Below are 27569 nucleotides of genomic sequence, written 5' to 3' on the forward strand. Positions count from 1 at the left end.
AAGGGGGGGGGGGGGCTACCAGCTCCCGCAGAATTGTGCGGGAATTTAGCGGAGGCGTAAAACCGGCAGCGCCCCGCTCCCGCCCGGTAACGCCTCAGGCCGCAGCGCCTCCAGTGATGACATCATCGCCGTGCGCAGCGACCCGTTTTTTTTTGCCCCGCGGCGGAAATTGCGCAGCGCCCCCCCCCGGTGTGGCTGCCGTGGCCGACGTCAGCGCCCGCCTCGCGGGTCGCGAACCGGGACGCACTCGGCTCGCGGAGCGACACTTAAAGGGGAGGCGCGCGGCACCATTTGCTTTTCGGTCCGGCCTCCGCGGGTTTTCCCGCGGGGCTCCGTGCCGCGATAGTGCAGCTTCAGTCTTGGGCTTGCGGCCACGGCAACCCCGCAGCCCCGGTGGCCGGGCGGGGGCCCGCTCGAACCCGCGCAGAGCTCGCAGCGTGCCCTTCCTCTTCCCCTGCGGTCAGGGCAGTGCTCCGCGGGGAGGCCGCACTGGCACTCCGACTTCCGCGTGCTTAGCACCCCGAGGAGAAGCGGACCGCCCAGCATCGCGCTCCGCTTCCTCTTGGAGGCGGTAACCTGAATTTAGCTCGCAGGGCGGGACTTCCCCGCTGGCCGCAGGAGGTCCCGCCCCCGCCATGGTTACCGCCCCCAGTCAGGGCAAACGCAATTTGTAGGCTGATACGTTAGGGTAGTACTGAGAGTGTGACGCATTGTCGGAGGGGCTGGCCATGGTATGAGACCTTATAACTTGGGCTCATGTGCCTAATCAGGTGGATGTAAAAGACCCGGTGCACCAGTCAGAGGGGAGCAGGAGAGTCCTCTTGGTGTCATGGCCCACATTCATCCCTCAACCAATACCCCCAAAAAGAGGTCAATTGGTTGTTTGCTGCGTGCAATTGAATTTCACGCCGGAGTTTTTTCTGTCGTAGACTCGCCGGACATCATCAACACAAGTACGGGCATTATTGATTGAAAGCTTGACTTCCTGTTGACTTCGCGATGAAATGGGGCCCGGTGAAGGAAACAAATGGGAAGTGTGGTGGAATGAGGACATCTCCATGGAGTAGCGCATGCGCCAGGCTGAGCTGCTCCACAAACTGACACCCACAGCTTTCTGTCTCCTTAAACATAGACGTTTTCCGTGACCCCATTAGTATATTAAAATGCCGCTGTTTCTTTATTTAGAACCATAAATAGTACGGCACAACGAGAGGCCATTCGGCCCATCGAGTCCGCACCAACTCTTTCGAAGAACAATCCAGTTAGTCCCACTCCCCCGCTCTTTCCCCATATCCCTGCAATTGTTTCTCATTCAACTATTCATCCAATTCTCTTTGGAAGGCTACTATTGACTCTGTATCCACTGCCCTATCAGGCCGTGCATTCCAAATCCTAACCACTCGCTGCTTAAATACGTTTTTCCTCGTGTCGCCTCTGGTTCTTTTGCCAAACACGTTAAATCTGTGCCCTCTGGTTATCGACCCGTCAGCCGTTGCAAACTGTTTCTCTTTATTTTACTCTACCCTTCATGGCTTTAAACACGTCTAGCAAATCGCCTCTTAGCCTTCTCTGCTCCAAGGAGAAGAAACCCAGCTCCTCCAGTCTATCCACATAACTGTAATCCCTCATCTCTGGAACCATTCTAGTAAATCTCTTCTGTACCCTCCCCAAAGCCTTCACGTCCTTCCTAAAGTGCGGTGCCCAGAACTGGACACAATCTTCCAGCTGGACCCGATTTTATATCATCATCATAGGCAGTCAAAGTGAGTTCTCAGGTGGCTGAAGAGTCCAATGTGGGATCTACTGTCTCTGTCACTGGTGGGGCAGACAATGGTTGAAGGAAAGGGTGGGTGGGACTGGTTTGCCGCACGCTCCTTCCGCTGCCTGCGCTTGATTTCTGCATGCTCTCGGCAACGAGACTTGAGGTGCTCAGCGCCCTCCCGGATGCTCTTCCTCCACTTAGGGCGGTCTTTGGCCAGGGACTCCCAGGTGTCAGTGGGGATGTTGCACTTTATCAGGGAGGCTTTGGCGGTGTCCTTGAAATGCTTCCTCTGCCCACCTGGGGCTCGCTTGCCATGTAGGAGTTCCGAGTAGAGCGCTTGCTTTGGGAGTCTTGTGTCGGGCATGCGGACAATGTGGCCCGCCCAGCGGAACTGGTCGAGTGTGGTCAGTGCTTCGATGTTGGGTTTAGCATAACTTCCTGGCTTTACTATTCTATGCCTCTATTTATAAAGCCCAGGGTCCCATACGCTTTATTAACTGCTTTGTTAACCTGCCCTGCCACCTTCAAAGGTTTGTGTACAAACACCCCCCAGGTCGCTCTGCTCTTGCATTAAAATGGTAGCCTTTAGCTTGTATTGTCTCTCCTCATTCTTTCTTCTCACCCACTCTCTCAGTGTTGACTCCGTGTACTCTCCTGTTCGGTTTGTATGGTGTATATATAAGAAATAGGAGCAGGAGTAGGCCATTCGGCCCCTCGAGCCTGCTCTGCCATTCAATAAGATCCTGGCTGATCTTTGACCTCAGCTCCACTTTCCCGCCCGATTCCTATATCCCTCCATTCCCTTAGTGTCAAAACATCTATCGATCTGTGTCGTGACTATACTCAAAGACTGAGCATCCACAGGGGTAGAGAATTCCAGAGATTCACCACCCTCTGCGTGAAGAAATTTCTCCTCATCTCAGTCCTAAATGGCCGTCCCCTTATTCTGAGACTGTGACCCCTGGTTCTAGATTCTCCAGACCGGGGAAACATCCTCCCAGCATCTACCCTGTCAAGCCTTGTAAGAATTTTGTATGTTTCAATGAGATCACCTCTCATTCTTCTAAACTCTAGCAAATGCAGGCCTAGTCTGCTCAATATAGCGTGCCTTCTCTTCCCCTCATGTCTATGGCGCTGCCATGCCACATCCAGGTATTTTCAATTGGTGATACCGTGAAAAACTGACTCTGTGTTTTCTCCCTGTAGGGGATCAATATGCCGCAGGTTTTCACTGGTTTCATAGCCAACATTTTCAATGTTGCCATAAATTACCTCTTGCTGTATGTGCTACCCCTGGGAGTGCAGTAAGTAGCAAATAACTTTTCTTTTCTTTCTGTCCCATTCCAGGGACTTGAGCAGATAAATCCAGGCCGACACTCCCAGTGCAGTGCTGAGGGAGTGCTGCACTGTCGGAGGTGCCCTCTTTCGGATAAGACGTTAAACCGAGGCCCCGTCTGCTCCCTCAGGCGGACGTAAAAGATCCCATGGCACTATTTCAAAGAAGAGCAGGGGGGATTATCCCTGGTGTCCTGGCCAATAGTTATCCCGCATTAAAAACATAATAAAAAGCCGATTATCTGGTCATTATCACATTGCTGTTTGTGGGAGCTTGCTGTGCGCAAGTATGGCTGCCGCGTTTCCTACATTACAACAGTGACTACACTTCAAAAGTACTTCATTGGCTGTAAAACACTTTGGTCATGAAAGGCGCTATATAAATGCAAGTCTTTCTTTCAACTTAAATATAAAAACTATAATCATCTGATTTGTGATCATCTAGTTTATTCTGGTTTTTGTTTTACACTTGAATTGCATTAAGGGGTTGAGAAAACGAGCGGCTGAGTTTTCCACAGTCTTGGTGCCTCCCTAACTGAGCTGGCAGGAGATGCATTTGCTTTGCAGAGCCACAGAGGCCGAGTCTGGTTTGGAGTGTAGATCCATATGTTGGGACATGGTTCAAGATCCAAGTAATCTGACCTTATGTAGCCTTCGGGATTCAGTTGTCAGGTACTTCTGCATGCACACTTAGAAATTTGTACTTAAGAATATAAGAATTATTAGCAGGAGTCAGCCATTCGGCCCCTCGAGTCTGCACTGCCATTTAATAAGATCATGGGCTGATCTTCAATCTCAACACCATTTTACTGCACTCTCCCCGTATCCCTTGATTCCGTTAATATCCAAAAATCTAGCGATCTCGGTCTTAAATATACTCAACGACTGAGCCTCCACAGCCCTCTGGTATAAAAAATTCCTAAGAGTGAAGAAATTTCTCCTCATCTCAGTCCTAAATGGCCGACCCCTTATTCTGAGACTGTGACCCCTGGTTCTAGACTCCCCAGCCCCAGGGAAACATCCTCCCTGCATCTACCCTGTCAAGCCCTGTAAGAATTTTGTATGTTTCAAATTAGATCACCTCTCATTCTTCTAAACTCTAGAGAATATAGTCCAAGTCTACTCAATCTCTCCTCATAGGACAATCCCCTCATCCCAGGAATCAGTCTGGTGAACCTTCGTTGCACTCGCTCAATAGCAAATATATCCTTCCTTAGGTAAGGAGACCAAAACTGTACACAATACTCCAGGTGCGGTCTCACCAGGGCCCTATATAACTGCTTAGTATCCCACTGTCCTTAGTATCCCTTTCTAAGGAAAGTATGAGTTTGTTTCGCAGTTCCCCTCTTGAGTTGCACAATGTAACTGAAGAACATTATGTAGCTCCCCCCTCCCCACCCCCATCTAATTTTAATTTTCCCACCATCCCACTCCCATCTTTAAGTTCCATCACATCACAACACGAGTGGACAGGTACCCTGTTGCCAGCTCTCTGCCATTCCTGTTTTTGATTGAACGCTATGTCAGTAGGCTGCAGTTAGAATGCCGTGTCCAATTCTGGGCGCCTTACCCGAGGGAAGAGGTCAAGGCCATGGAAGGGGTGCAGCTGTTTATTGGGTCTACCACAAAACCAACAGAGTCAACTCGGTAAGACATCCGTCTTTGTTACGGTTGTCCCATCTCCACACTTGTTTCTGTGCCAGAAGAATATATTCCAAATCAGTTTTGGTAAGTTGAACTTTATTTGAACCCACCTTTAAACACATGAACTTGGTGTTTTTCAGAGGCTCCGCTGCTGCCAATGTAGTGTCTCAGTATTGTCAAGCTATTCTCCTGTTTCTATACATTCGATGGAAAAAGTTGCATGTTGAAACCTGGGCAGGTAATTTACAAGCTATCTGTGTGCGTGATGCTGTTTCTTCAAAAGGCTCTAGAGCTGAAATTCGGCCTTCCGATGAAGTCTCTGGGCGCCGGAAAGTGAGGAATGGCCGTCATTAGCGAAATTCAGCTCAGGGCTTTTAGCTGCGGTGTGAGGATCTGCCCCGCTCCCCCCCCAATTCCGCCCTACTCCCCCCCCCCCACTTCTGCCCCGCTCCTGCTGATGCGTCGTTAAAGACGTCATCAGAGCTCGCACCACAAGGAGCCGCCCCGGAAGGGAAATTCACCTCCAAAGGTCTTCTGCCTGCCGATCGGTGCCCCCGACAGCTTTATGTGTCGGTGCGCTCCTTGTTGGACCTCGTTGGTCGGCGGTGCGGCCGCCCTTAAAGGGGAAGTGGTGCGGCCGCCCTTAAAGGGGAAGTGGCGCTGCCGCCGACGCCATTTCATTTTTTATTGTCGGCCAGCTGCCAGGGCCGGCCCGACAATTATGCCTCCAACAGGCTGCCTGTCAACCCCCTCTTGGGTGCCAGGCCGCTGGCCCGGCCGAAACCCTCCCTGGTGGCCCAGTGGGCCCTAACTTAAAAACACGCAGAGATCGCAGCTGCCCTGCCCTATAACTGAAGGGGAGAGGCATTGTGACGCGCCAGCGCGATGACGTCACCAGCCCGGCGCTGATGACTGACAGCGACAGAGACGCTGTCCCGCCCACATTATGACTGACTTCCGCCCTGCTCGAAAAAAAATGACCAAGAGCTGAATTTCGCAACCATCGCGGCGGCCAAAACACAACAAAAACGGGGTAGGTGCACCGTGTTTCCGGCGGGGGTGAATTTCGGCCCCTCTGAATTATTTGCTTTGCTCTTTTCTACCTCGTCATCCTCTCGCCTGGTTTGGGTTCCAGCAACTCACTGGTACCTTGCACAAGTGACCATTCTTCATGAGTGCGCCCAGGAAGCGAGTATCGGTAAGTTTTATATAAATAAGAACATAAGAAATAGGAACAGGAGTAGGCCAACTGGCCCCTCGAGCCTGCTCCGCCATTTAATAAGATCATGGCTGATCTGATCATGGACTCAGCTCCACTTCCCTGCCCGCTCACCATAACCCTTTATTCCCTTATCGCTCAAAAATCTATCTATCTCCGCCTTAAATATATTCAATGACCCAGCCTCCACAGCTCTCTGGGGCAGAGAATTCCACAGATTTACAACCCTCTGAGAGAAGAAATTCCTCCTCATCTCAGTTTTAAATGGGCGACCCCTTATTCTGAGACTATGTCCCTTAGTTTTAGTTTCCCCTATGAGTGGAAATTTCCTCTCTGCATCCACCTTGTCGAGCCCCCCTCATTATCTTATATGTTTCGATAAGATCACCTCTCATTCTTCTGAACTCCAATGAGTATAGCCACAACCTACTCAACCTATCTTCATAAGTCAACCCCCTCATCTCCGGAATCAACCTAGTGAACCTTCTCTGAACTGCCTCCAGTGCAAGTATATCCCTCCTTAAATACGGAGACGCAGTACTCCAGGTGTGGCCTCACCAATACCCTGTACAGTTGTAGCAGGACTTCTTTGCTTTTATACTCTATCCCCCTTGCACTAAAGGCCAACATTCCATTTGCCTTCCTGATTACTTGCTGTACCTGCATACTAACTTTTTGTGTTTGATGCGCAAGGACCCCCAGGTCCCACGCTGATTTTACGACCACCAAGCGGAGCACGGGCTAACTGATGTGGATCGGTTGATGCTCACTCTCTTGCAGGCATCACTGGATAACAGTGAGAATGAGGACCCTCCCCACCCCCCCCCCACACCCCCGCACCCCACCCCAGGGGGTTTGTTCCCCTCTCCAGCGAAGGGAGAGCAGAGGAAATGTCGTAGCACCTCTACTGCTGGCCCCAACTGGAACAACTAACCCAACGTAGCCCAGGAATGGCATAGGATGGTAAAATAGTACGGCCCGTCGATTCTGCGGCAACTGTCGAGGGGCAATCCAGTTAGCCCCACTCCCCCGCTCTTTCCCCATATCCCTGCAATTTTATCTCCGTCAAGTATTTATCCAATTCCCGCTTGAAAGCTACTATTGAATCTGTATCCACCGCCCTATCAGGCTGTACATTCCAAAATTATACTGCAATTACGATATGCTCTAATTTCAGCAGATTTGCAATATAGATCACTTCCTTTTGCAGAAAAGCCAAGATATTCCTCACCATTTGCTATGTTTATAGAATCATAAAATCATCATCATAGGCAGTCCCTCGGAATCGAGGAAGACTTGCTTTCACTCCTGAAGTGAGTTCTTTGGTGGCTGCACAGTTCAATACGAGAGCAACAGACTCTGTCACAGGTGGGACAGATAGCTGTTGAGGGAAGGGATGGGTGGGACTGGTTTGCCGCACGCTCTTTCCGCTGCCTGCGCTTGATTTCTGCATGCTCTTGGCGATGAGACTCGAGGTGCTCAGCGCCCTCCCGGATGCACTTCCTCCACTTAGGGCGGTCTTGGGCCAGGGACTCCCAGGTGTCAGTGGGGATGTTGCACTTTATCAGGAAGGCGTTGAGGGTGTCCTTGTAGCATTTCCGCTGCCCACCTTTGCCTCGTTTGCCGTGAAGGAGCTCCAAGTAGAGCACTTGCTTTGGGAGTCTCGTGTCTGGCATGCGGACTATGTGACCTGCCCAGCGGAGCTGATCAAGTGTGGTCAGTGCTTCGATGCTGGGGATGTTGGCCTGGCTGAGGACGCTAATGTTGGTCCTCCCAGGATATTTGTAAGATCTTGCGGAGACATCGTTGGTGATATTTCTCCAGCAACTTGAAATGTCTACTGTACATGGTCCATGTCTCTGAGCCATGCAGGAGGGCAGGTATTACTACAGCCCTGTAGGCCATGAGCTTGGTGGCAGATTTGAGGGCCTGGTCTTCAAACATTCTTTTCCTCAGGCGGCCGAAGGCGGCACTGGTACACAGGAGATGGTGTTGGATCTCGTCGCCGATGCCTGCTCTTGTTGATAGGAGGCTCCCGAGATATGGGAAGTGGTCCACGGTGTCCAGGGCCGCGTTGTTGATCTTGATAAATCCCAGAATCATAGAATAGTACAGCACAGAAGGAGGCCATTCGGCCCATTGAGTCTGCGCCGGCTCTCTCTCGAAGAGCAATCCAGTCAGTCCCCCTCCCCCGCACTTTCCTCATAGCCCTGCAATGTTTTCTCCTTCACGTATTTATCCAGTTCCCTTTTGAAGGCTACTTAACTTGCCTGTGAGCGCTCATTAACGAGGCTGTGCAGTATTTTGGTGCTTAACGATCCTCAGGGCAGCCTTTCTCAGCACTAGCTTCAACTCCTTTACCAAGATGGTGTCTTGCACTAACTTAGGTTTCAGCTTAAGACCCCATCTTTCAGAGGCTCTTTGGCGTCTAAAATACCCAGAGAAAATCGCCCCACAATTTTTTTAATGATTTTTCTCCTGGGTTTTGCTGGCAGCAGTTGTCCTGGAGATTATTCTTCAACTCCTGGAGACCTCCCGGGAAATCCCGGAGGGTTGGCGATCCTGGCCCCAAACCTTGCCCGAAGATAAGCTGGTCCTGAACATGGGCTTGGGAGATGGAGCAAATTGGATGGTTTGAACAGTCTCTTTATGCTTCTACTTTGTGCTCTCTAACACTCCCTGCACTGTGTCAGTAACTCCATTTTGTTTTTATGTAGGATGGTCCATTGATTGTCTGCAGGAGTGGGGCCTCTTCATACGACTGGCCATTCCCAGTTTGCTTATGGTGTGCATTGAATGGTGGGCGTACGAAATTGGAACTATCCTTGCAGGTAAATAAACGACCATCCCTTTGTCAAACACTCTGCTCTGTTAGTATTTAATGATAAACCTTCTTCCAGCCAATTCTGCTTCAAAGAGGCTCCTTATTTGTCGAGGGTTTCTTGAATTAGGCCCACATTTGTATAATAATGACAACAACAACTTGAATTTATATAGCGCCTTTAACATAGCAAAACGTCCCATGGCGCTTCACAGCAGTGTTATCCATCAAAATTTGACACCAAGCCACAGAAGGGGCAATCAAGTCAGGTGGCAAAAGCTTGGTCAAAGATGTAGGTTTTAAGGAGCGTCTTAAAGGAAGGGAGAGAGGTAGAGATGCGGAGAGGTTTAGGGAGGGAATTCCAGAGCCTGGGGCCCAGGCAGCTGAAGGTACGGCCACCGATGGTGGAGCGATGAAAATTGGGGATGCACAAGATGAAAATTGGGGATGCACAAGATTGGAGGAGCGCAGAGACCTTGGAGGGTTGTAGGGCTCAAGGAGGTTACAAAGATAGGGGAGGGGGGGCGAGGCCATGCAGGGAGTTGAAAACAAGGATGATCATTTTTAAGTTGAGCCGTTTCGGGACCGGGAGCCAATGTAGGTCAGCGAGCACAAGGGGGCGATGGGTGAGTGGGACATGGTGCATTACTTTTCTATGCAACAAGGACAACACATGGGGCCACCTTTTGACAAGGAAGTGCTGAGGGAAATGACACTGATGTCAACGAGGATGGTGAGGAAGCTTGCGGGCTCCAACCGTTGCCCGCAGTCAGAGTTCTTTGGCAACCGCTCATTGAAGGGCACTTCAGCTGAATAATTCCGAAGCAGTCTGGTCCACCTGGCGGCCATGACTGGCATCGGTTGGGGAGTGGGAAGAGGGGGGGGGGGGCGGTGGTAATGCTCCAGATGTGTTGTCATTGTGAGATGGCAACGTTCCAATTGTGTGACTGGCCCTGCGCTTGGGCCGCAGCTCAGCGCTCCTACTTACAGACATACGAACAATGGCGGACAGGTAAAGACCCTCTGGTCCATCGAGCCTGTCCCACACAATTGCGATACCTTGTGTATCACAACATATGCACTCCACCCCACCTGAAACTGTGTGATCTCCTGGGAGAGGCAAAGAAAAAAACCACAGAGAAAAAAAAACCTAGGCCAATTTGGGAAAATAAAAATCTGGGAAATTCCTCTCCGACCCATCCAGACGATGGAAACTAGTCCAGGAGATCACTCTGGCCATTAAATTCCCTGTAGTACTTACCTTCTGTAAGAGTTCATCTCCGCCGCAGACAGAAACAAATCCAGCTCTCGCTTGAAGGAATTCAGCGAGTCTGCATCCACCACATGAGAGGGCAGCTTGTTCCAGAGGTCCACTATTAACTACGGGAGGGCACACTGTAAGACATCTGTGACACAATTGAAGCTGCTGTCCATTTGGTCTCCCAGCCTGTCCAAGGTAGATGAGATGGTGGAGCTCAAAACCTGCCTGGTCCTATTGTGAGCACTGTATAGAGATTCTACTACTGGTGTCTGTAGGAAGTGTTCAACTGCAACAGCCACTGAGGTGACCACAGGCTTTGCAGTTGACTGCAGAGTTTCGATGCAATGCTCCAGAACCTCGCGCAAGTTGGTTGTGGGCTCCTCCGTACAGGCCCAGTGCATTCAGCTATTGCTGATGCATGGAAATTCTCTTGAAGACCGGGGCCACTTCTTCTTCTTTTTAGGCAGTCCCCCTCGGAGTCGAGGATGACTTGCTTCCACACTAATACGAGTTCTCAGGTGACTGATGAGACCAATGTGGGACCTATAGTCTCTGTCACAGGTGGGGCAGACAGTGGGTGGAGGTGAAAGTGTGCATCTCTGTTCGGTTCGGCAGAGCTAGGATGCAAACTGGCCCATCTGTGAGCTGGAGGCAGTGTTGGGAAGAGCCGTAAGACTGCTTTCCTGGTGTCAGGGGTACGAGGCATGAGGAAAGGCGAGAGAGACTCAGCCATTTTCAGCCGTATAGAGATGTATCTAAAGTAGTAAATGGTATGGAAAAGTTAAATCCGAAATATTACAAATTAAATTGTGAGTAGGAAATAGATGCAGTTAAGGGGAAGCTAAATAAGTAACTGAGGGGGAAAGGAATAGAGGGATATGTTGATGGGGTAAGGTAGGAGACTCGTGTGGAGCATTAACACCGGCATAGACCCGATGGGCTGAATGTTCTGGGTGATGATCTTGTCGGCCCTCTCAATTAAACAATTCCATGGCACCATTTGAAGAAGAACAGGGGAGTTCTCCCAACATCCTGGCCAACAATTATCCCTCAACCAACAGTATTAAAGCAAGTTATTTGGTCATTTATCTCAGTGCTATTTGTGGGAGCTTTGCTGTGCATAAATTGGGTCCTGCGTTTCCCTACATTACTGTTATATATGTAAACCTGTAAATACCTTGTTTAACCACTAGAGGGCTCAAAACTTGGAGTGCCAAGGGATCCCACAATCCCTTGGGAGCACCTGTACATAAGGAGGCCTCACAGGCTGGAGAGGTACCCTGGAGACTACGGCCACACATTACTTTGAGCTTCCAGTACCTGGTCAGATTCTTTATTTAAGACATAACAATTACGACAGTGACTACTCTTTAAAAGTATTTCATTGGTTGTAAAGCGCTTTGGGACTTCCAGAGAACGTGAAAGGTACTTTAGAAATGCAAGTTCTTACATTCTTTAACCTTGAGCATCCCTGATTATAATCGCTCAACCATCAGTGGCCATACCTTCTGTTGCCTAGGCAACAAGCTCTGGAACTTCCTGCCTAAAGCTCTCCGCCTCTCTACCTCTCTTTGTTCCTTCAAGACGCTCCTTAAAACCGACCTCTTTGACCTGCCCTTATGTGGCCCGGTGTCAAATCTTAATTTGTCTCGTAATAATGCTGTGAAGCGCCTTGGGACATTTCACTACGTTAAAGGCGCTATATAAATACAAGTTGTTGTTATGATGTGGGGGCGGAAACGGACAGCTATGAGGCGGGCAGGAGAAGATTTTGCATGATCACGCTCAGCCTGAGCAGCTTATCCCTTATCCCTTCACATTGGGGAAAACAGCCCCGCGTCTGTCATCCTAAATACTGAGGTGTGCTGGCATGGCGTGGTGGAGTGACGGGGCACAGCATCAGTTGTGCCGTAGGGCTGAGCTCCCTCATGCTGGTGCCCGCCGGCACTAAGCGGAGGCCACACACTGATCCTCAGCACTTGCAGAGGAGGGAGAAATCTGAGGTCGGTGGGGGGGGGGGGGAGCCATCAGCAGGCCGCTCCACCCACATCCCAGCAGTGGCTCTGAGCAACATGGCCAGGTCTGGGGGCCAGACCCCTCGCCCATTCTCTCGGCTGCAGGAGATGTCGGTTCCAGGAGGGATGGGGTGGAGGGGAGAAAAATGAGAGCGGGCCACTTAGAGAAAAGGAAAGTGTAAAGTCCTGCCCCTGCAGTACAGACTTACACGAGGCACATGCTGAAGTCAAGGTCACTCTGGACCTGCACCTTTATTTCACAGCTCTCGAGTGCCACACTTGCCTGAGACCTGCCTTTATATACCTGTGTGGAACAGGTATGCAGTGTCTCCTGCAAGTGCACCCCTGGTGGTAAGGTAAGCTTGTAGTTACAGGTCATATCTAGTTACAGTCATGTATAGCATGGTAAGATACAGTTATATACAGTAGTGTGAGATACATGACAGAAAGAAAGACTTGGATTTATATAGCGCCTTTCACGACCACTGGACATAGAAAATAGGAGCAGTAGTAGGCCACTTGGCCCTTCGAGCCTGCAACGCCATTCAATATGATCATGGCTGATCCTCTATCTCAACACCATATTCCTGCTTTTTCCCCATACCCCTTGATGCCTTTTGTGTCTAGAAATCTATCTATCTCTCTCTTAAATATATTCAGTGACTTGGCCTCCACAGCCTTCTGTGGTAGAGAGTTCCATAGGTTCACCACCCTCTGAGTGAAAACATTTCTCTTTACAGCCAATGAGGTACTTTTGGAGTGTAGTCACTGTTGTACTGTGGGAAATGCAGCAGCCAATTTGCACACAGCAAGTTCCCACAATGTGACGATGATCGGATAATCTGTTTTTTTAATGTTGATTGAAGGATAAATATTGGCCCCAGGTCACCGGGGATAACTCCCCTACTCTTCTTTGAAATAGTGCCATGGGATCTTTTACGTCCACCTGAGAGAGCAGACGGGACCTAGGTTTAATGTCTCATCCAAAAGACGACACCTCCGACAGTGCAGCACTCCCTCAGCACTGCACTGGGAGTGTCAGCCTAGTGGGACTTGAACCCACGACCTTCTGACTCAGAGACGAGGGTGCTGCCCACTGAGCCACGGCTGACACAAGAGTGTGGCTTCCTGCAGGCAGAGCCCAAGAAACTTGTTTGACTGTTGTTGAAATGTTAATTCCTCCTAAATATAGCTTTTGTCTCCTTTTTAAGATTAATCGCTTCAGCAAATCATCACATGTGTCGTTTCTCATTCACAGGATTAATTAGTGACGTTGAACTTGGAGCCCAGTGTGTTATTTATCAGATTTTAACAGTCGTTTACATGGTAAGGTTGAATGTTCTGTGGAACATAAATGTATCTGTATAAAGCTTGTCCGCCGAAACAAAAAAATGATCAATTTTCACACAATAAATGTGCAAATTTAAAACTTTAGTGTAAGGGAAATAAATTCCACACCAAGTCCGAGAACAGTGAAGGAAACATCACAGTTTATTCGTGCAAAGCGCTCTGGGAGAAGTGGGGAAACTCCGCAGCTTCGCCACACCTTCTCCCCGAGTGGAGTTTTCAAGTTACAATTATACCTTTGGGGGTGGCCCCGCCCCCTTACATCATCATCCAATTATTTAACATTTAGGCATAGTATTACCCTATATGGTAGTGCTGTGGCAGTCTTACATTTTGGCAAATCAAAGGTTAACTAGCAGGCACAGACACAAGTGGGGTTAGTTCCCCGCATCAGCAGAAAAACAAGGAACTATCTTCCTGTTATTAGTACAAGCGATATACATCTGTTTGCCTCTCCAACCGCCCATTGTCCTACTTCCCCTATCTCCATGACTCAGGGTCAACGGACATTGGAGACTACACATTCCTTCTGCTTGAGTATACATTTCTTACTTGACCACTCTCCCTGTCGCATAATTCATCAGAGAGAGACAGGGGAGCTGGCTACACATTATAAAAGTTACAAAGGTTATAGGTTAAGAAATTTTCTCCAACAGTTAGCATTCATCATTTTTGGATCACCAATTTCACATTGATTGATTGATTGGAGCAAATCATTTTCTCAGTGTGAGGCAAATTAATCGGAAACATTTACATCATCTGCTTTTTTCATATGGTAACAGCAAAGTCAATCAAACGTCAATATCCAAGTTGGCTATCCAGGTGTAACAGCGTGGGTATCTCGTAGGCAAATGTCCTCTGAGGGCAGTGCTCACTGATAAGAACATAAGAAATAGGAGCAGGAGTAGGCCATTTGGTCCCTCGAGCCTGCTCCGCCATTTAATAAGATCATGGCTGATCTGATCCTGGCCTCAGCTCCACTTCCCTACCCGCTCCCCAAAACCCTTCACTCCCAAAAATCTGTCTATCTCCGCCGCCTTAAATATATTCAATAACCCAGCCTCCACAGCTCTCTGGGGCAGAGAATTCCACAGGTTTACAACCCTCTGAGAGAAGAAATTCCTCCTCGTCTTAGTTCTAAATGGGTGACCCCTTATTCTGAAATTATGCCCCCCGCCCCGTCCATCATCTTAAACAAATGACATGCTCCAGGGTCTGATTAGGAGCTCCACAGTCGCATGATGGGGAATACGTTAATCTTCCACCTATGGAGAAGTTGGCAGCATCGACCGTGACTGGTTCTGAGGCAGTTTATAGTAAGTCTATACCCTGTTGCTCAGTTTAATTATTTAGGGGTCGAAAGTGGGTTTTGTACGCTGCCCGTTACTGCGCGCAGGGGGTGGCTAACTGGCGGCAAATGCCGACCGTCGTCGGTAAGCGGCATCCACGCTCTTTGGCAGGGGCACCGAGAGGCAACGCTGTGCCAGCTAACGCCACCCACGTGGTGGGGTCATCCAGCGTACCACGCCTCTTTGGCGTCTCTGTCGGACATTTGCTCTGCGCGGCCGTACAGCCAGGAAAAAGTTGCCGTAAAAGAGAGCATCTCGGGCGGACTCGCCCAGAAAGGAAGGCAAGTTTTTCCACTTCACTTATTTCTGCATGTGTTCATTAATTTTAAGAGTGAGGAAGTGAGTGTGTGGATCGGAGAAGTTTTAGTTCTTTTTTTTGTCTCTTCCCGTTTTCTTTCCAGCACGGCGGCAGCCTCCTGTCAGGAAATTCCGTCAGCCCCCTGAGCTCCCGCCCGAGGATGAGTATGCAATGCCACTTGTTAGCGCTGCTCTCTCATCTTTGGGCTTTGAGGCTGCTCCTAATGCCCGGCCCTAAAACCAGCACTTGGGCGGTGACACCCCTTAGACTTTTCACAGGAACCAATCTGTGAAAAGTGGCTAAATAAAAAATAAAGGTCGCACCCACTTACATACAAAGGCCTGTTTCCATAGTGACAAAGGCCTAAAAATATTCCTTCGGGTATACACTCTCACATAGAAGGCTTAAACCATTTCTCAAAGAGGGGTGAAGGGAGGGTGCTGCTACTAGGTTTGACTGGTCTTGGCTCTGGGACGAATGTGTACTTGCGCCATTGCCGTCTCCAGCTCTACGTTTTACGACAGTCACATATCGGGTTGCCAACTCTGTTGGTGTATTCCTGGAGGTTTCATCACATGGCAATCCCCCCCCCCCCCCCCCCCCCCGCGCTCCCACCACCTCCAAACTCCCCAACTCCCACACTCCCGCCATTGGCCCATCCTCCGGGTGCTCCGCCTTCCCGCGGCCAATTGGAAAGGGAACAGACTCATTGAAAGGGGGAGACTTTCGCCTTCATTTTAGGCCGTTTTCTCAGCTGTTTTTTGTGAGAGAAACCGCCCGGCGAAAGCTTCCCCCTTACTTTTTGAATGGTACCGCCCAAATCCCAAACGCCCGCCGGGAGCAAATCGGCAACGTGCAACGCCGAGAAAATCACCTCAACGGAAGCCCGTCCAGATCGCCGAGGGAACCGCCCTGTGACAGCTGCTTAAACAGGGCAGTACTCTGCAAAGAAAGGTAAGTTAAAGGTTCTTTCTTTATTTTTTTATATTGTAAAATGCCGATTAGCTTTAAAACTGTCTTGGGAATGCTTTTTAACTTTGTATTTTTTTAGGGTGAAAAAATATTTTTGAAGTTCTCCCCCCCCCGCCTCCCTAGGCCCAACCGCAGCCTCGGACTAAATTTAAAAAACATTTTAAGAACTGCCCGTTCTCACTAGTTTCAGTTGTAACCGCCCAAAATATGCCGGAGAATCTTGGTGTAAGAGCCATTTTCTCGCCGGGCGGTTTTACTTACCTCATTACTGGAAAGTTTCACTGGCGTTAATTGATGAGGCTTAGCGGTCATTTCTGGGCAGCAATCGGGTGGTGAGGCCTTTGGGGAGACTCGAGCCCACATATATTACCCGATTAGACGATTCTTGACTGTCGGCCAAACAGCCTTTTCTCCCCCCTCTCCAATAAATGAAAGTGTTCAAAGAAAATGGGGGTGGGGGGGGGAAAACACAATTTATTTTCATGCTCCGATGATTTCTCTCTCTGGGTTGCTCACAGTGGTGTCCTGGGGAATTATCTTCAATTCCTGGAGACACCGGGGCAAACCCGGAGACCTTAGTCGTCTGTAACTGGCCCATAATCTCCGGTGGTCTTTGTAGAAGCTGGTCTTGTATTGGTTCACGTGAATTATTCGCTAATTTATGTATTGGTGAGATTGAGATTTGGTGGTCTCTTTCTGTAAAGGTGGCACTCGATAGGTGGTTGTCTGTGGTTTACTTTGTGGGGTAAATGCTCCAGGCTCACACTCCTGTGGGAGTCATGCTTGAAGACAGTGTGGGTCAGAGAATCGATGCTGCAGTGTATAACCTCGAACTGCACTGTTTTTGAGCGCAGACGCCCGCTTGGAGTACGTTGTGTCCTTAGATGCTCTAACAATGACTCCACGAGGCAGTGTGTTGTACTTGAACTGTAGTGACCTTCGTCCTTTATTAGTTAACTCCAGAGTGAGGATCACACCTGGTGGCCTGCCTTTTATACTAGGCCAGGCACACCTGTACAGGTAACCTACAAGTCTCCCACTGCAGTGCCCTCTGGTGGCACACCTTGTGATAGTACCAACAGTGACCATGTAGAATACATGACAGAGTATGGCAGTCGTGAATTTACTCTGGCATGTAGATGGTCAATGAATCAGATTAGCCTGCTCTTGCTACCAGCACCCGCCCCCCCGCCCCCCCCCCCACCCACCCAAAGGTCACCGGGTGGTAATCGGGAGCAGGGATTTTGGCTCAGTTCATTCCCTTCAATAATCCCCGGGCACGGAGGCCAACTGTACTGCCCCACCCGCCCGACTGAGACCCGCTAATTCCGCACAGACCAGGGATTGGCTGTGAGACATCCCTGACCTGTGTGGTTCGGTGCTAACGCCTGCGGTGTTTATCCACGAGGTCTCTGCGGAGGGACGATCGCTCAAAGCGACATCGTTTGAGGGGAATTACGCAAAGAACATATAGCGGCACAAAAATAACAGATTGGCTCTGAAATTATACTGCGGGATACCAACTTAACGTGGTTGTCCGAGATCCCTCTTTGCCCTACTTCAGCGGAGACCTTAACCTGTTTGAAATAAAATAATAATAACAATAACTTTTATTGATATAGCGCCTTTAATGTAGTAAAACGTCCCAAGGTGCTTCACAGCAGTGCTATAGATAAACAGATAAATTTGACACCAAGCCACAAAAGAAGAAATTAAGGCAGGTGACCAAAAGCTTGGTTAAAGAGGTAGGTTTTAAGGAGCGTCTTAAAGGAGAAAAGAGAGGTAGAGAGGCGGAGAGGTTTAGGGAGGGAGTTCCAGAGCTTAGGGCCCAGGCAGCTGAAGGCACGGCCAACGATGGTTGAGTGATTATAACAAGGGATGTTCAAGAGGGCAGAATTTGAGGAGCGCAGACATCTTGTGGGGCTGTGAGCCTGAAAAAGATTACAAGGATAGGGAGGGGCGAGGCCATGGAGTGATTTGTAAACAAGGATGAGAATTTTGAAATCGAGATGTTGCTTAACCAGGAGCCAATGTCGGTCAGCGAGCACAGGGGTGATGGGTGAGCGGGACTTGGTTCGAGTTCGTCATCATCATCATAGACAGTCCCTCGGATTCGAGGAAGACTTGCTTCCACTCTAAAAATAAGTTATTAGGTGACTGAACAGTCCAATATGAGATCCACAGTCCCTGTCACAGGTGGGACAGACAGTGGTTGAAGGAAAGGGAGGGTGGGACTGATTTGCCGCACGCTCCTTCCGCTGCCTGCGCTTGGTTTCTGCATGCTCTCGGCGATGAGACTCGAGGTGCTCAGCGCCCTCCCGGATGCACTTCCTCCACTTAGGGCGGTCTTGGGAGTCCCTGGTCAAAGACCGCAAGTTAGTACATGGGCTGTAATGGATTAACACCTTTTGCTAAAGTGGAAAAGGGAGGTATTTCATTAAGCATTCCAACATCAGGCAAGGACATGAAAGAAATAGAAGGATATGCTGGTTGGGGGCGATGAAGCAGAGTGGGAGGAGTCTTGGGTGGAGCATAAACACCGGCAGGGATCAGTTGGGCCAAATGGCCTATTTCTGTGATGTACATTCTATGTAGTGTCCCATGGCATAATTTCAGGGCCTGAGTGTTCTTTTCCCTCCACAGATACCTCTGGGGTTCAGTGTGGCTGCAAGTGTCCATGTGGGTAAGGCACTGGGAGGCAGGAACCCAGAGCAGGCCAAAAGCTCTGCTAATGTTGCTCTGTGGTGCACTGGTGAGTCCCACGCTTACAGTTCATTCTGCAGTTTGACTACAACTGTGCTCGTTCAAGTCATAGAATGTTCACCTCACTCTTTATCCATTTCTTCTCTTCCCTGTAGCTTGCTTTTTTTAACCTGCTAATCTTCTTCCCCTGTGCTCATGAAGGTGTTTATCATGAAGTGTCAGCTGTGGCGCAGTGGCCAACACTCTCTCGCCGCTGAGTCAGAAATTTGCGGGTTCGAGTCCCACTCCATGGACTCGAGCACAAAAAATCCAGGCCGACACTCCAGTGCAGTGCTGAGGGAGTGCTGCACTGTCGGAGGTGCTGTCTTTCGGATGTGGCGTTGAATCTAGGGCCCCGTCTGCTCTCTCAGGTGGATGTCCCAAAGCGCTTTACAGCCAATGAAGTACTTTTGGAGTGTAGTCACTGTTGAAATGTAGGAAACGTGGCAGCCAATTTGCGCACAGCAAGCTCCCACAAACAGCAATGTGATTATGACCAGATAATCTGTTTTTGTTATGTTGATTGAGCGATAAATATTGGCCCCAGGACACTGGGGATAACTCCCCCTGCTCTTCTTCGAAATAGTGGCCACGGGATCTTGTACGTCCACCTGAGAGAGCAGACGGGGCCTCGGTTTAACGTCTCATCCGAAAGACGGCACCTGTGACAGTGCGGCGCTCCCTCAGCACTGCACTGGGAGTGTCGGCCTAGATTATGTGCTCCAGTCACATGGATGGTGGTGAAAGGCGCGGGAGGAAAGAGACTCTGAGAGGAGGGCTTTAACCTGGGCGAGTGTGTGGAATTGGGTGCGGGTGGCGGGGGGTTAAATCGGGAAAGATTCTGAGGGCGTCAGGAAGCCGGTTCCAACCTGCTGACCTCTGTGTTTTCCGGAGACGGGTCAAAGGGCGGCCAGCCAACCCGCTACCAGGAGGCGGGCTGGGATTTTAGATATGTTAATGAGGCTGGAAGCCTCTGACCTGACCTACACTGGCTGGATGGGTTTCCCAGGCCTCGGGAAACTGGGCCACTGAAGCGGGGACAGTTTGAGGGAGAAGGTCGGTGCCTTCAGAGCACTGCTTGTGGGCCAGGAGGAGCAGGAGTGCTTCCCACCCACCACAGTCCACCACCCCCCCAAGCTCCCTTCTCCATCAGACCTCCAGGGTCGGAGATCGGACCCCCCCCCCCCCACCCGGGGTGAGAGATCGGACCCCAGCCCCTCCCACCCAGGGGTCGGAGATCGGACCTCCCCCCCCCCCCCCCCCCCACCCAGGGTGAGAGATCGGACCCCAGCCCCTCCCACCCAGGGGTCGGAGATCGGACCTCCCCCCCCCCCCCCCACCCGGGGTGAGAGATCGGACCCCAGCCCCTCCCACCCAGGGGTCGGAGATCGGACCTCCCCCCACCCCCCGCCCCGGGTCAGAGATCGGACTCCCCTCCCCAGGTTGGAGATCGGACTCCCAGGACCTACCTCCGGGGTGCTCCCTGCCTGCCTGGAAGCCAAGCCTGTCAATCAGGCTGATATCCTGGGCGGGGAAAGCTGTCAGGGCCCAAAGACGCTCACTGTGCAATTAAAACCTCCACAGCATGTGGGGAATCCCGGGTTTCCTGTCCAAAACCCCTCCCACCCCTCCGTCAACATATCCCTCCCCAGTAAATATCCTGGCCTGAGTTCCTCTTCTCTTTTAAGTGGGTTGCCCGGAATTTAAAATAGTTGGTCAGAATTAATTGTATGGTGAACTTTAAATAGTGATTTCTTGTGTTTCCTCTTGACCAGGGTTCTGCGCGTTGGTGACCTTTGTGACACTGGTGGCTATAAGGAATGTGGTGGGTTATATCTTCACCACTGACAAGTTAGTAAAAAAATTCTTATTCTGCAAACATTAAAAACTTGACTGCAGAAAGCTCACAAAGTGAATCCGGAAATGTCCGAAAGCTCTCTTGACATCCCTCTCTTCCCCCTTACAGAGAGATTATTCGGTTAGTTGCGGCCTTGTTACCAGTCATCGCTGCTAATGAATTGTTTGATAGCATGGCTGTGAGTATTTCAACAGAACCCGTAAGAATTTCCGCAAATAGTTTGAGGCCGAAATTGAGAGTATTGGGGAGATTTTCCCCTCCAGTGCGGCCTGTGACCGGCGGGTTTGATCTGAGCCACTTCCTGTCCTCCGACTCCGCCAATTCCGAAAAAGAGAGTTTCCCCACTCTGCTACTTTTAAAACACCTTCGCTAAAGTTAATCAAAGGATGCAAGGTAGTGAGCTGGCAACTGGAAGCTTCATACTGTGGAATACATAGAAGCAGGAGGAGGCCATTCAGCCCCTCGAGCCTGCTCCGCCATTCAATCAGATCATGGCTGATCTGTCATCATCATCATCCATCATCGTAGGCTATCCCTCGAAATCGAGGAAGACTTGCTTCCACTTTAAAAGTGAGTTCTCAGGTGACCACAGTCCAATACGGGAATTACAGTCTCTGTCACAGGTGGGACAGACAGTGGTTGAAGGAAAGGGTGGGTGGGGAGTCTGGCCCAGCAGTCTGCATGGCCTCCGGCCTGCGAGCACCATCGGAGTAGGCCAGGGAGCGGAAGGAGCAGTGTGGCAGCATACCACTCCAGGGAGCAGCACGTGCTGGAGCAGGAGAGCGACGGCAGCGAAGAGGGCGACTGGGTTGGACGCCACCAAGATCCAGGTCACTGATTGGAGGTACTGCAGGAGCGGCGAGATCGGGGTGAAGGAGCGGCAAGAGTTCGTAGAGGGACGTGATCGGGGCCAAGGAGAGGCGTGAGTTCGGGGCCCAGAAGAGGCGAGGTCCCAGGGGCAGCACGGGCCAGCCCACACTGCGATATGTGTGCACACTAGGTCTGTGCAGCAGAGCTGGTCTCCAGTCATCTTGGATAAACCTTGCCACTGGACCAAAGGCCTAGCTCTGTCGAGCCCGTGTGGTGGCTGGTGTGCAACGGCCACCACACGTTAAAAAAATCCACGCACAGGCATCTTCCACCCGTCAAGTTTTAGTTTGGGACCTGGAATATTAGGTCCTTCATTGAAACACCTGTGAACTTTTTGACATGGAAGCAAGTCATCCTCGACTCAAGGGACTGCCTATGATGATGATGATGGCTGGGGAGTCTGGTTTGCCGCACGCTCCTTCTGCTGCCTGCGCTTGATTTCTGCATGCTTTCAACAACGAGACTCGAGGTGCTCAGCGCCCTCCCAGATGCACTTCCTCCACTTGGGGTGGTCTTTGGCCAGGGACTCCCAGGTGTCAGTGGGGATGTTGCACTTTATCAGAGAGGTTTTGAGGGTGTCCTTGAAACGTTTGCTCTCCCCACCTGAGATCGCCTGTCGGAGTTCCGAGTGCTTTGAGAGACCTGTGTTGGGCATGCGGACGATGTGGCCCGCCCAGCGGAGCTGTTGTTTGTGGTCAGTGCTTCGATGCTGGAGATGTTGGCCTGATCAAGACCACTGACGTTGGTGCGTCTGTCCTCCCAGGGGATTTGCAGGATCTTGCGGAGACATCGTTGGTGGTATTTCTCTCATCTGTCCCTCACATCCATCAGCTTCTTATCCCTTGATACCCTTACCTAAAAGAAATCAAGATTGGTGGTGTGGTAACTGTAACATGTTCTATTTGTTTATTATACAGTGTCTGAATGGCGGAGTGTTAAGAGGAGCTGGGAAGCAAAAGCTAGGAGCCCTCGTAAACCTAGTGGGATTTTATCTCATTGGGCTTCCCATTGGAATCTCACTGATGTTTGTGGCAAACCTTGGGATCATGGGTAGGAAATTGTTCCATAGTATGCTTCTTTCTTCTCTTTTCCTGAAGGCTTGGCTACTTTCTGGGATTCCCTCTCGCCAGCACTGGCTAACCTCTGCGACCTCACCCAAATGGCTATTCTTTTGTGTGTGGGCGTAGGCCATGAACGCTGGCTGTGGGGTTGGGGAGGGCATTGCAACTCCACCTGTTCGACCTGCTCCCTCCACACTATGCACCTGTGAGCATGCATGTTGTTTGGAGGGCCTCCTCGTGGGACTGCTCCTGGGCCTGGCCAAGGTGGCCATTAACCAATCCAGGCAGCGGGCGGTTGAGAGGGTCGTCCGGCCCGACTGCCTGCCTCTCTTTCGCGGCTACATTCGCGTCAGGGTGTCCCTGGAGGTGGAGCACGTGGTGTCCACCGGTACGCTCGCGGCCTTCCGCGGGAGTGGGCGTCAGAGGGACTGGAGTGCATCCATTTCAACAGGGAACAAAATTTTGATTTAATTTGATTTGTAAGGTTCCCTTTAATATTTATTAGTTAATTTGTGGATTTTTGTGCCCTTACAAAAGGGGGCACTTGATTTAAAGTTACTTTAATATAGTTGTAGAGCTGTTGCAGTGTGAGTGGCTTAGCCAGTCACGTAATGTTCACAAGACTCAATAAAACCCCAGCCAGTTGGGTCTAGGTATCCACGATGAGGTATGCAGTTGTGAGCCTAGTGGATGAACTGGTAATGTGTAGTGTGATTGTTAAACCTTTGTTAATAAACCAACTGGTTCTTAATGGTGATGTGTTGCTATGAATTCTTAAGCAAAGAACCCGTGAAGTGAATACATTACACGCACATGCACATTTACCAACATGGGCCACAGCCAGGAGCAAGAACCCTGGCTGGTTTAGTTTCGCTCTCCTCCATAACCCAGTGGCATTAATGCACATCTCGCCACCACTACAGCAATGCTGGCTGAGATCTCATAACTCGGTCTGGAGCAGGGATCAAATATGGGACCTTTCTGAGTTATAGACCACAGACCATCTCACATCCTTAACCAGCACAGGAGTCCTAACATGTATGAAGAAATATCCCAGGGTTATTAGGGTCGATAATCAGCGGATAAAGATTCAAGATAAGAACCGAGGAGGTTTAACACAGCGAGTTGTTATGATCCGGAATGCACTGCCTGAAAGGGCGGTGAGAGCAGATTCAATTGTGACTTTCAAAAGGGAATTGGAAATACTTGAAAAGGAACTTTTTGCAGGGCTATGGGGGAAAGAGCAGGGGAGTGGGAGTAATTGGATAGCTCTTTCACAGAGCAATTGGCCCCCTTCCGTGCTGTAAGATTCTATATTCTACTATTCTGATTCTATATTCTGCAGCCTTTGACACGGTTGACCACTCCTTCCTCCTCCAACACCTCTCCACCATTGTCCAGCTGGGTGGGACTGCACTCGCCTGGTTCCATTCTTATCTATCTAATCATAGCCAGAGAATCACCCGCAATGGCTTCTCTTTCCGCCTCCACATCGTTACCTCTGGTTTTCCCCAAGGGTCTGTCCGTGGTCCCCTCCTATTTCTCATCTACATGTTGCCCCTTGGCGACATCATTTGAAAACACGGCGTCAGTTTACACATGGACACTGACGACACCCAGTTCTACCTCACCACCACCTCTCTTGGTAACATTGTATGTTTGCCATTCCCCAAAATTGGGAAATTTTTTAAAACCAGCAAAGAACGACTAAAGAAAAATAAAGAGAGAGAAGATGGGTTATGAGAGTAAACTAGCAAGAAATATAAAAAGAGATAGTAAGAGCTTCTACAGGTCTTTGTATCGGTCTTCATGGTAGCAGACACGAAAAACATCCCAATAATAGATAATCAAGGGGCTATAGGGAGGGGGTAACTTAAAACAATCACTACCATTAAAGAAAAAGTATTCGGCAAAATAATGGGACTAAAGGTGAACACGTCCCCTGGATCTGATGGCCTGCATCCTGGGGTCTTAAAAGAAGTGGCTGCAGAGATAGTTGGTTGCAATCTACCAAAATTCCCTGGATTCTGGACAGGTCCCAGCGATTGGAAAACCGCAAATGTAATGCTCCTATTTAAAAAAGGAGGCAGACAAACAACAGGAAACTATAGACCAGTTAGCCTAACGTCTGTGGTTGGGAAAATGCTGGAGTCCATTATTAAGGAAGCAGGACATTTGGAAAAGCATAATTCAGTCAGGCAGAGTCAGCATGGTTTTATGAAAGTTAAATCATGTTTGACAAATTTGCTGGAGTTCTCTGAGGATGTAACGAGCAGGGTGGATAAAGGGGAACCAGTGGATGTGGTGTATTGGGAGTTCCAGAAGGCATTCGATAAGGTGCCACAAAAGAGGTCACTGCACAAGATAAAAGCTCACAGGATTGGGGGTAATATATTAGCATGGATAGAGGATTGGCTAACTAACAGAAAACAGAGAGCCAGGATGAATGGGTAATTTTCTGGTTGGCAAACAGTGATTAGTGGATGGAGGTACAAGTAAGCATAAGAACATAAGAACATAAGAAATAGGAGCAGGAGTAGACCATTTGGCCCCTCGAGCCTGCTCCGCCATTGAATACGATCATGGTTGATCTGATCATGGGCTCAGCTCCACTTCCCTGCCTGCTCCCCATAACCCTTTTCTCCCTTATCGCTCAAAAATCTGTCTAACTCCACCTTAAATATACTCAGTGACCTAGCCTCCACAGCTCTCTAGGGCAGAGAATTCCACAGATTTACAATCAGGAAGGCAAATGGAATGTTGGCCTTTATTGCAAGGGGGATGGAGCATAAAAGTAGGAAGTCCTGCTACAACTGTACACGAGAAGGTTCATGAGGTTGATTCCTGAGATGAAGGGGTTGTCATATGAAGAAAGGTTGAGCAGGTTGGGCCTGTACTCATCGAAGTTTAGAAGACTGAGAGGTGATCTTATTGAAACGTATAAGATTCTGAGGGGGCTTGACAGGGTAGATGCAGAGAGGATGGTTCCCCTAGTGGGGGAATCTAGAATAAGGGGTTGCCCATTTAAAACAGAAACGAGGAGGAATTTCTTCTCTCAGAGGGTCATGAATCTTTGGAATTCTCTACCCCAAAGAGCTGTGAAGGCTGGGTCATTGAATGCATTGAAGGTGGAGATAGACAGATTTTTGAACGATAAGGGAGTGAAGGGTTATAAGGAGCGGGCGGGAAAGTGGAGTTGAGGCCAGAATCAGAGCAGCCATGATCTTATTAAATGGCGGAGCAGGCACGAGGGGCCAAATGGCCTACTCCTGCTCTTATTTCTTATGAAATAGTGCCGTGGGATCTTTTACGTCCACCTGAGAGGGTAGACGGGGCCTCGGTTTAACGTCTCATCCGAAAGACGGCACCTCCGACAGTGCGGCGCTCCCTCAGCACAAGTGGCAAGGAGTCGTGGAGGAATAGAAAAGGGAAAAAAGTTGGGAGGTAAAATGCAACAGCATTGCCTCTGCACTCACTGCACCATTATTGTCTTGCAGGTTTTTGGTACGGAATATCCAGTTGTGTAGTTGTACAATTCGTTTTCTACCAGACAGTGATTTGCACAATCAACTGGAACGAAGCATCTGATCAGGTAAGAGCAGATAGAAACATAGAAACATAGAAACATAGAAAATAGGTGCAGGAGCAGGCCATTCGGCCCTTTTAGCCTGCACCGCCATTCAATGAGTTCATGGCTGAACATGCAACTTCAGTACCCCATTCCTGCTTTCTCGCCATACCCCTTGATCCCCCGAGTAGTAAGGACTTCATCTAACTCCTTTTTGAATATATTTAGTGAATTGGCGTCAACAACTTTCTGTGGTAGAGAATTCCACAGGTTCACCACTCTCTGGGTGAAGAAATTCCTCCTCATCTCGGTCCTAAATGGCTTCCCCCTTATCCTTAGACTGTGTCCCCTGGTTCTGGACTTCCCCAACATTGGGAACATTCTTCCTGCATCTAACCTGTCTAACCCCGTCAGAATTTTTTAAACGTTTCTATGAGGTCCCCTCTCATTCTTCTGAACTCCAGTGAATACAAGCCCAGTTGATCCAGTCTTTCTTGATAGGTCAGTCCCGCCATCCCGGGAATCAGTCTGGTGAATCTTCGCTGCACTCCCTCAATAGCAAGAATGTCCTTCCTCAGGTTAGGAGACCAAAACTGTACACAATACTCCAGGTGTGGCCTCACCAAGGCCCTGTACAACTGTAGCAACACCTCCCTGCCCCTGTACTCAAATCCCCTCGCTATGAAGGCCAACATGCCATTTGCTTTCTTAACCGCCTGCTGCACCTGCATGCCAACCTTCAATGACTGATGTACCATGACACCCAGGTCTCTTTGCACCTCCCCTTTTCCTAATCTGTCACCATTCAGATAATAGTCTGTCTCTGTTTTTACCACCAAAGTGGATAACCTCACATTTATCCACATTATACTTCATCTGCCATGCATTTGCCCACTCACCTAACCTATCCAAGTCGCTCTGCAGCCTCACAGCATCCTCCTCGCAGCTCACACTGCCACCCAACTTAGTGTCATCCGCAAATTTGGAGATACTACATTTAATCCCCTCGTCTAAATAGAGACTGGTTATTGCACCAATTATTTCCTATCTTTTTCCTCTCCTCCCCTTTCCCTTGTCTCAGGCACTAGGCACGACACCGAGCTGGGAGAGTGAGCAGCAATTTGTGGGCCTCCACCACTCTCGGAATGTCATTCTTCATCTGGCCACCAGGGGCTATCTAGGAGGTCCTCTGGGCTGGATTTTCGGCTTTGATGATTTTGGGGCGATAATGGCGGTGGGGCGGTAAAGGTTACGCCTCAGTAAGTAACATTCGGCAGCTGGGCCCCGAGTCCAGTGGTTGTGAAAGGCGCTATATAAATGCAAGTCTTTCTTTCTTTATAATGCTTCCTTTTAAAGAAGAGGTCTGACCTTCAATATTCCTGCGAAAATCAAACTAAGAGAGAGACTGGGTAGTGCAGCAGGTCTGTTCTCTTTTGCTACTTGGGTT

General features: G+C 49.7%; 1 protein-coding gene across 1 annotated transcript in view; it reads left to right on the forward strand.

Annotated features, from left to right (window-relative positions):
* The window catches only part of LOC139226912 (multidrug and toxin extrusion protein 1-like), a 56896-nt gene that overhangs the window by 22591 nt on the left and 6736 nt on the right, over window positions 1–27569 (forward strand). The window contains exons 7-15 of the mRNA XM_070858005.1: window positions 2969–3066; window positions 4882–4979; window positions 8678–8791; window positions 13316–13383; window positions 18667–18775; window positions 20541–20616; window positions 20732–20801; window positions 22411–22543; window positions 26052–26146. Of these exons, the coding sequence (XP_070714106.1) occupies window positions 2969–3066; window positions 4882–4979; window positions 8678–8791; window positions 13316–13383; window positions 18667–18775; window positions 20541–20616; window positions 20732–20801; window positions 22411–22543; window positions 26052–26146 (861 nt within the window). The remainder of the gene's footprint in view (window positions 1–2968; window positions 3067–4881; window positions 4980–8677; window positions 8792–13315; window positions 13384–18666; window positions 18776–20540; window positions 20617–20731; window positions 20802–22410; window positions 22544–26051; window positions 26147–27569) is intronic.

The sequence above is a fragment of the Pristiophorus japonicus genome, chromosome 16 (assembly GCF_044704955.1).
Source record: "Pristiophorus japonicus isolate sPriJap1 chromosome 16, sPriJap1.hap1, whole genome shotgun sequence".
NCBI lineage: Eukaryota > Metazoa > Chordata > Chondrichthyes > Pristiophoridae > Pristiophorus > Pristiophorus japonicus.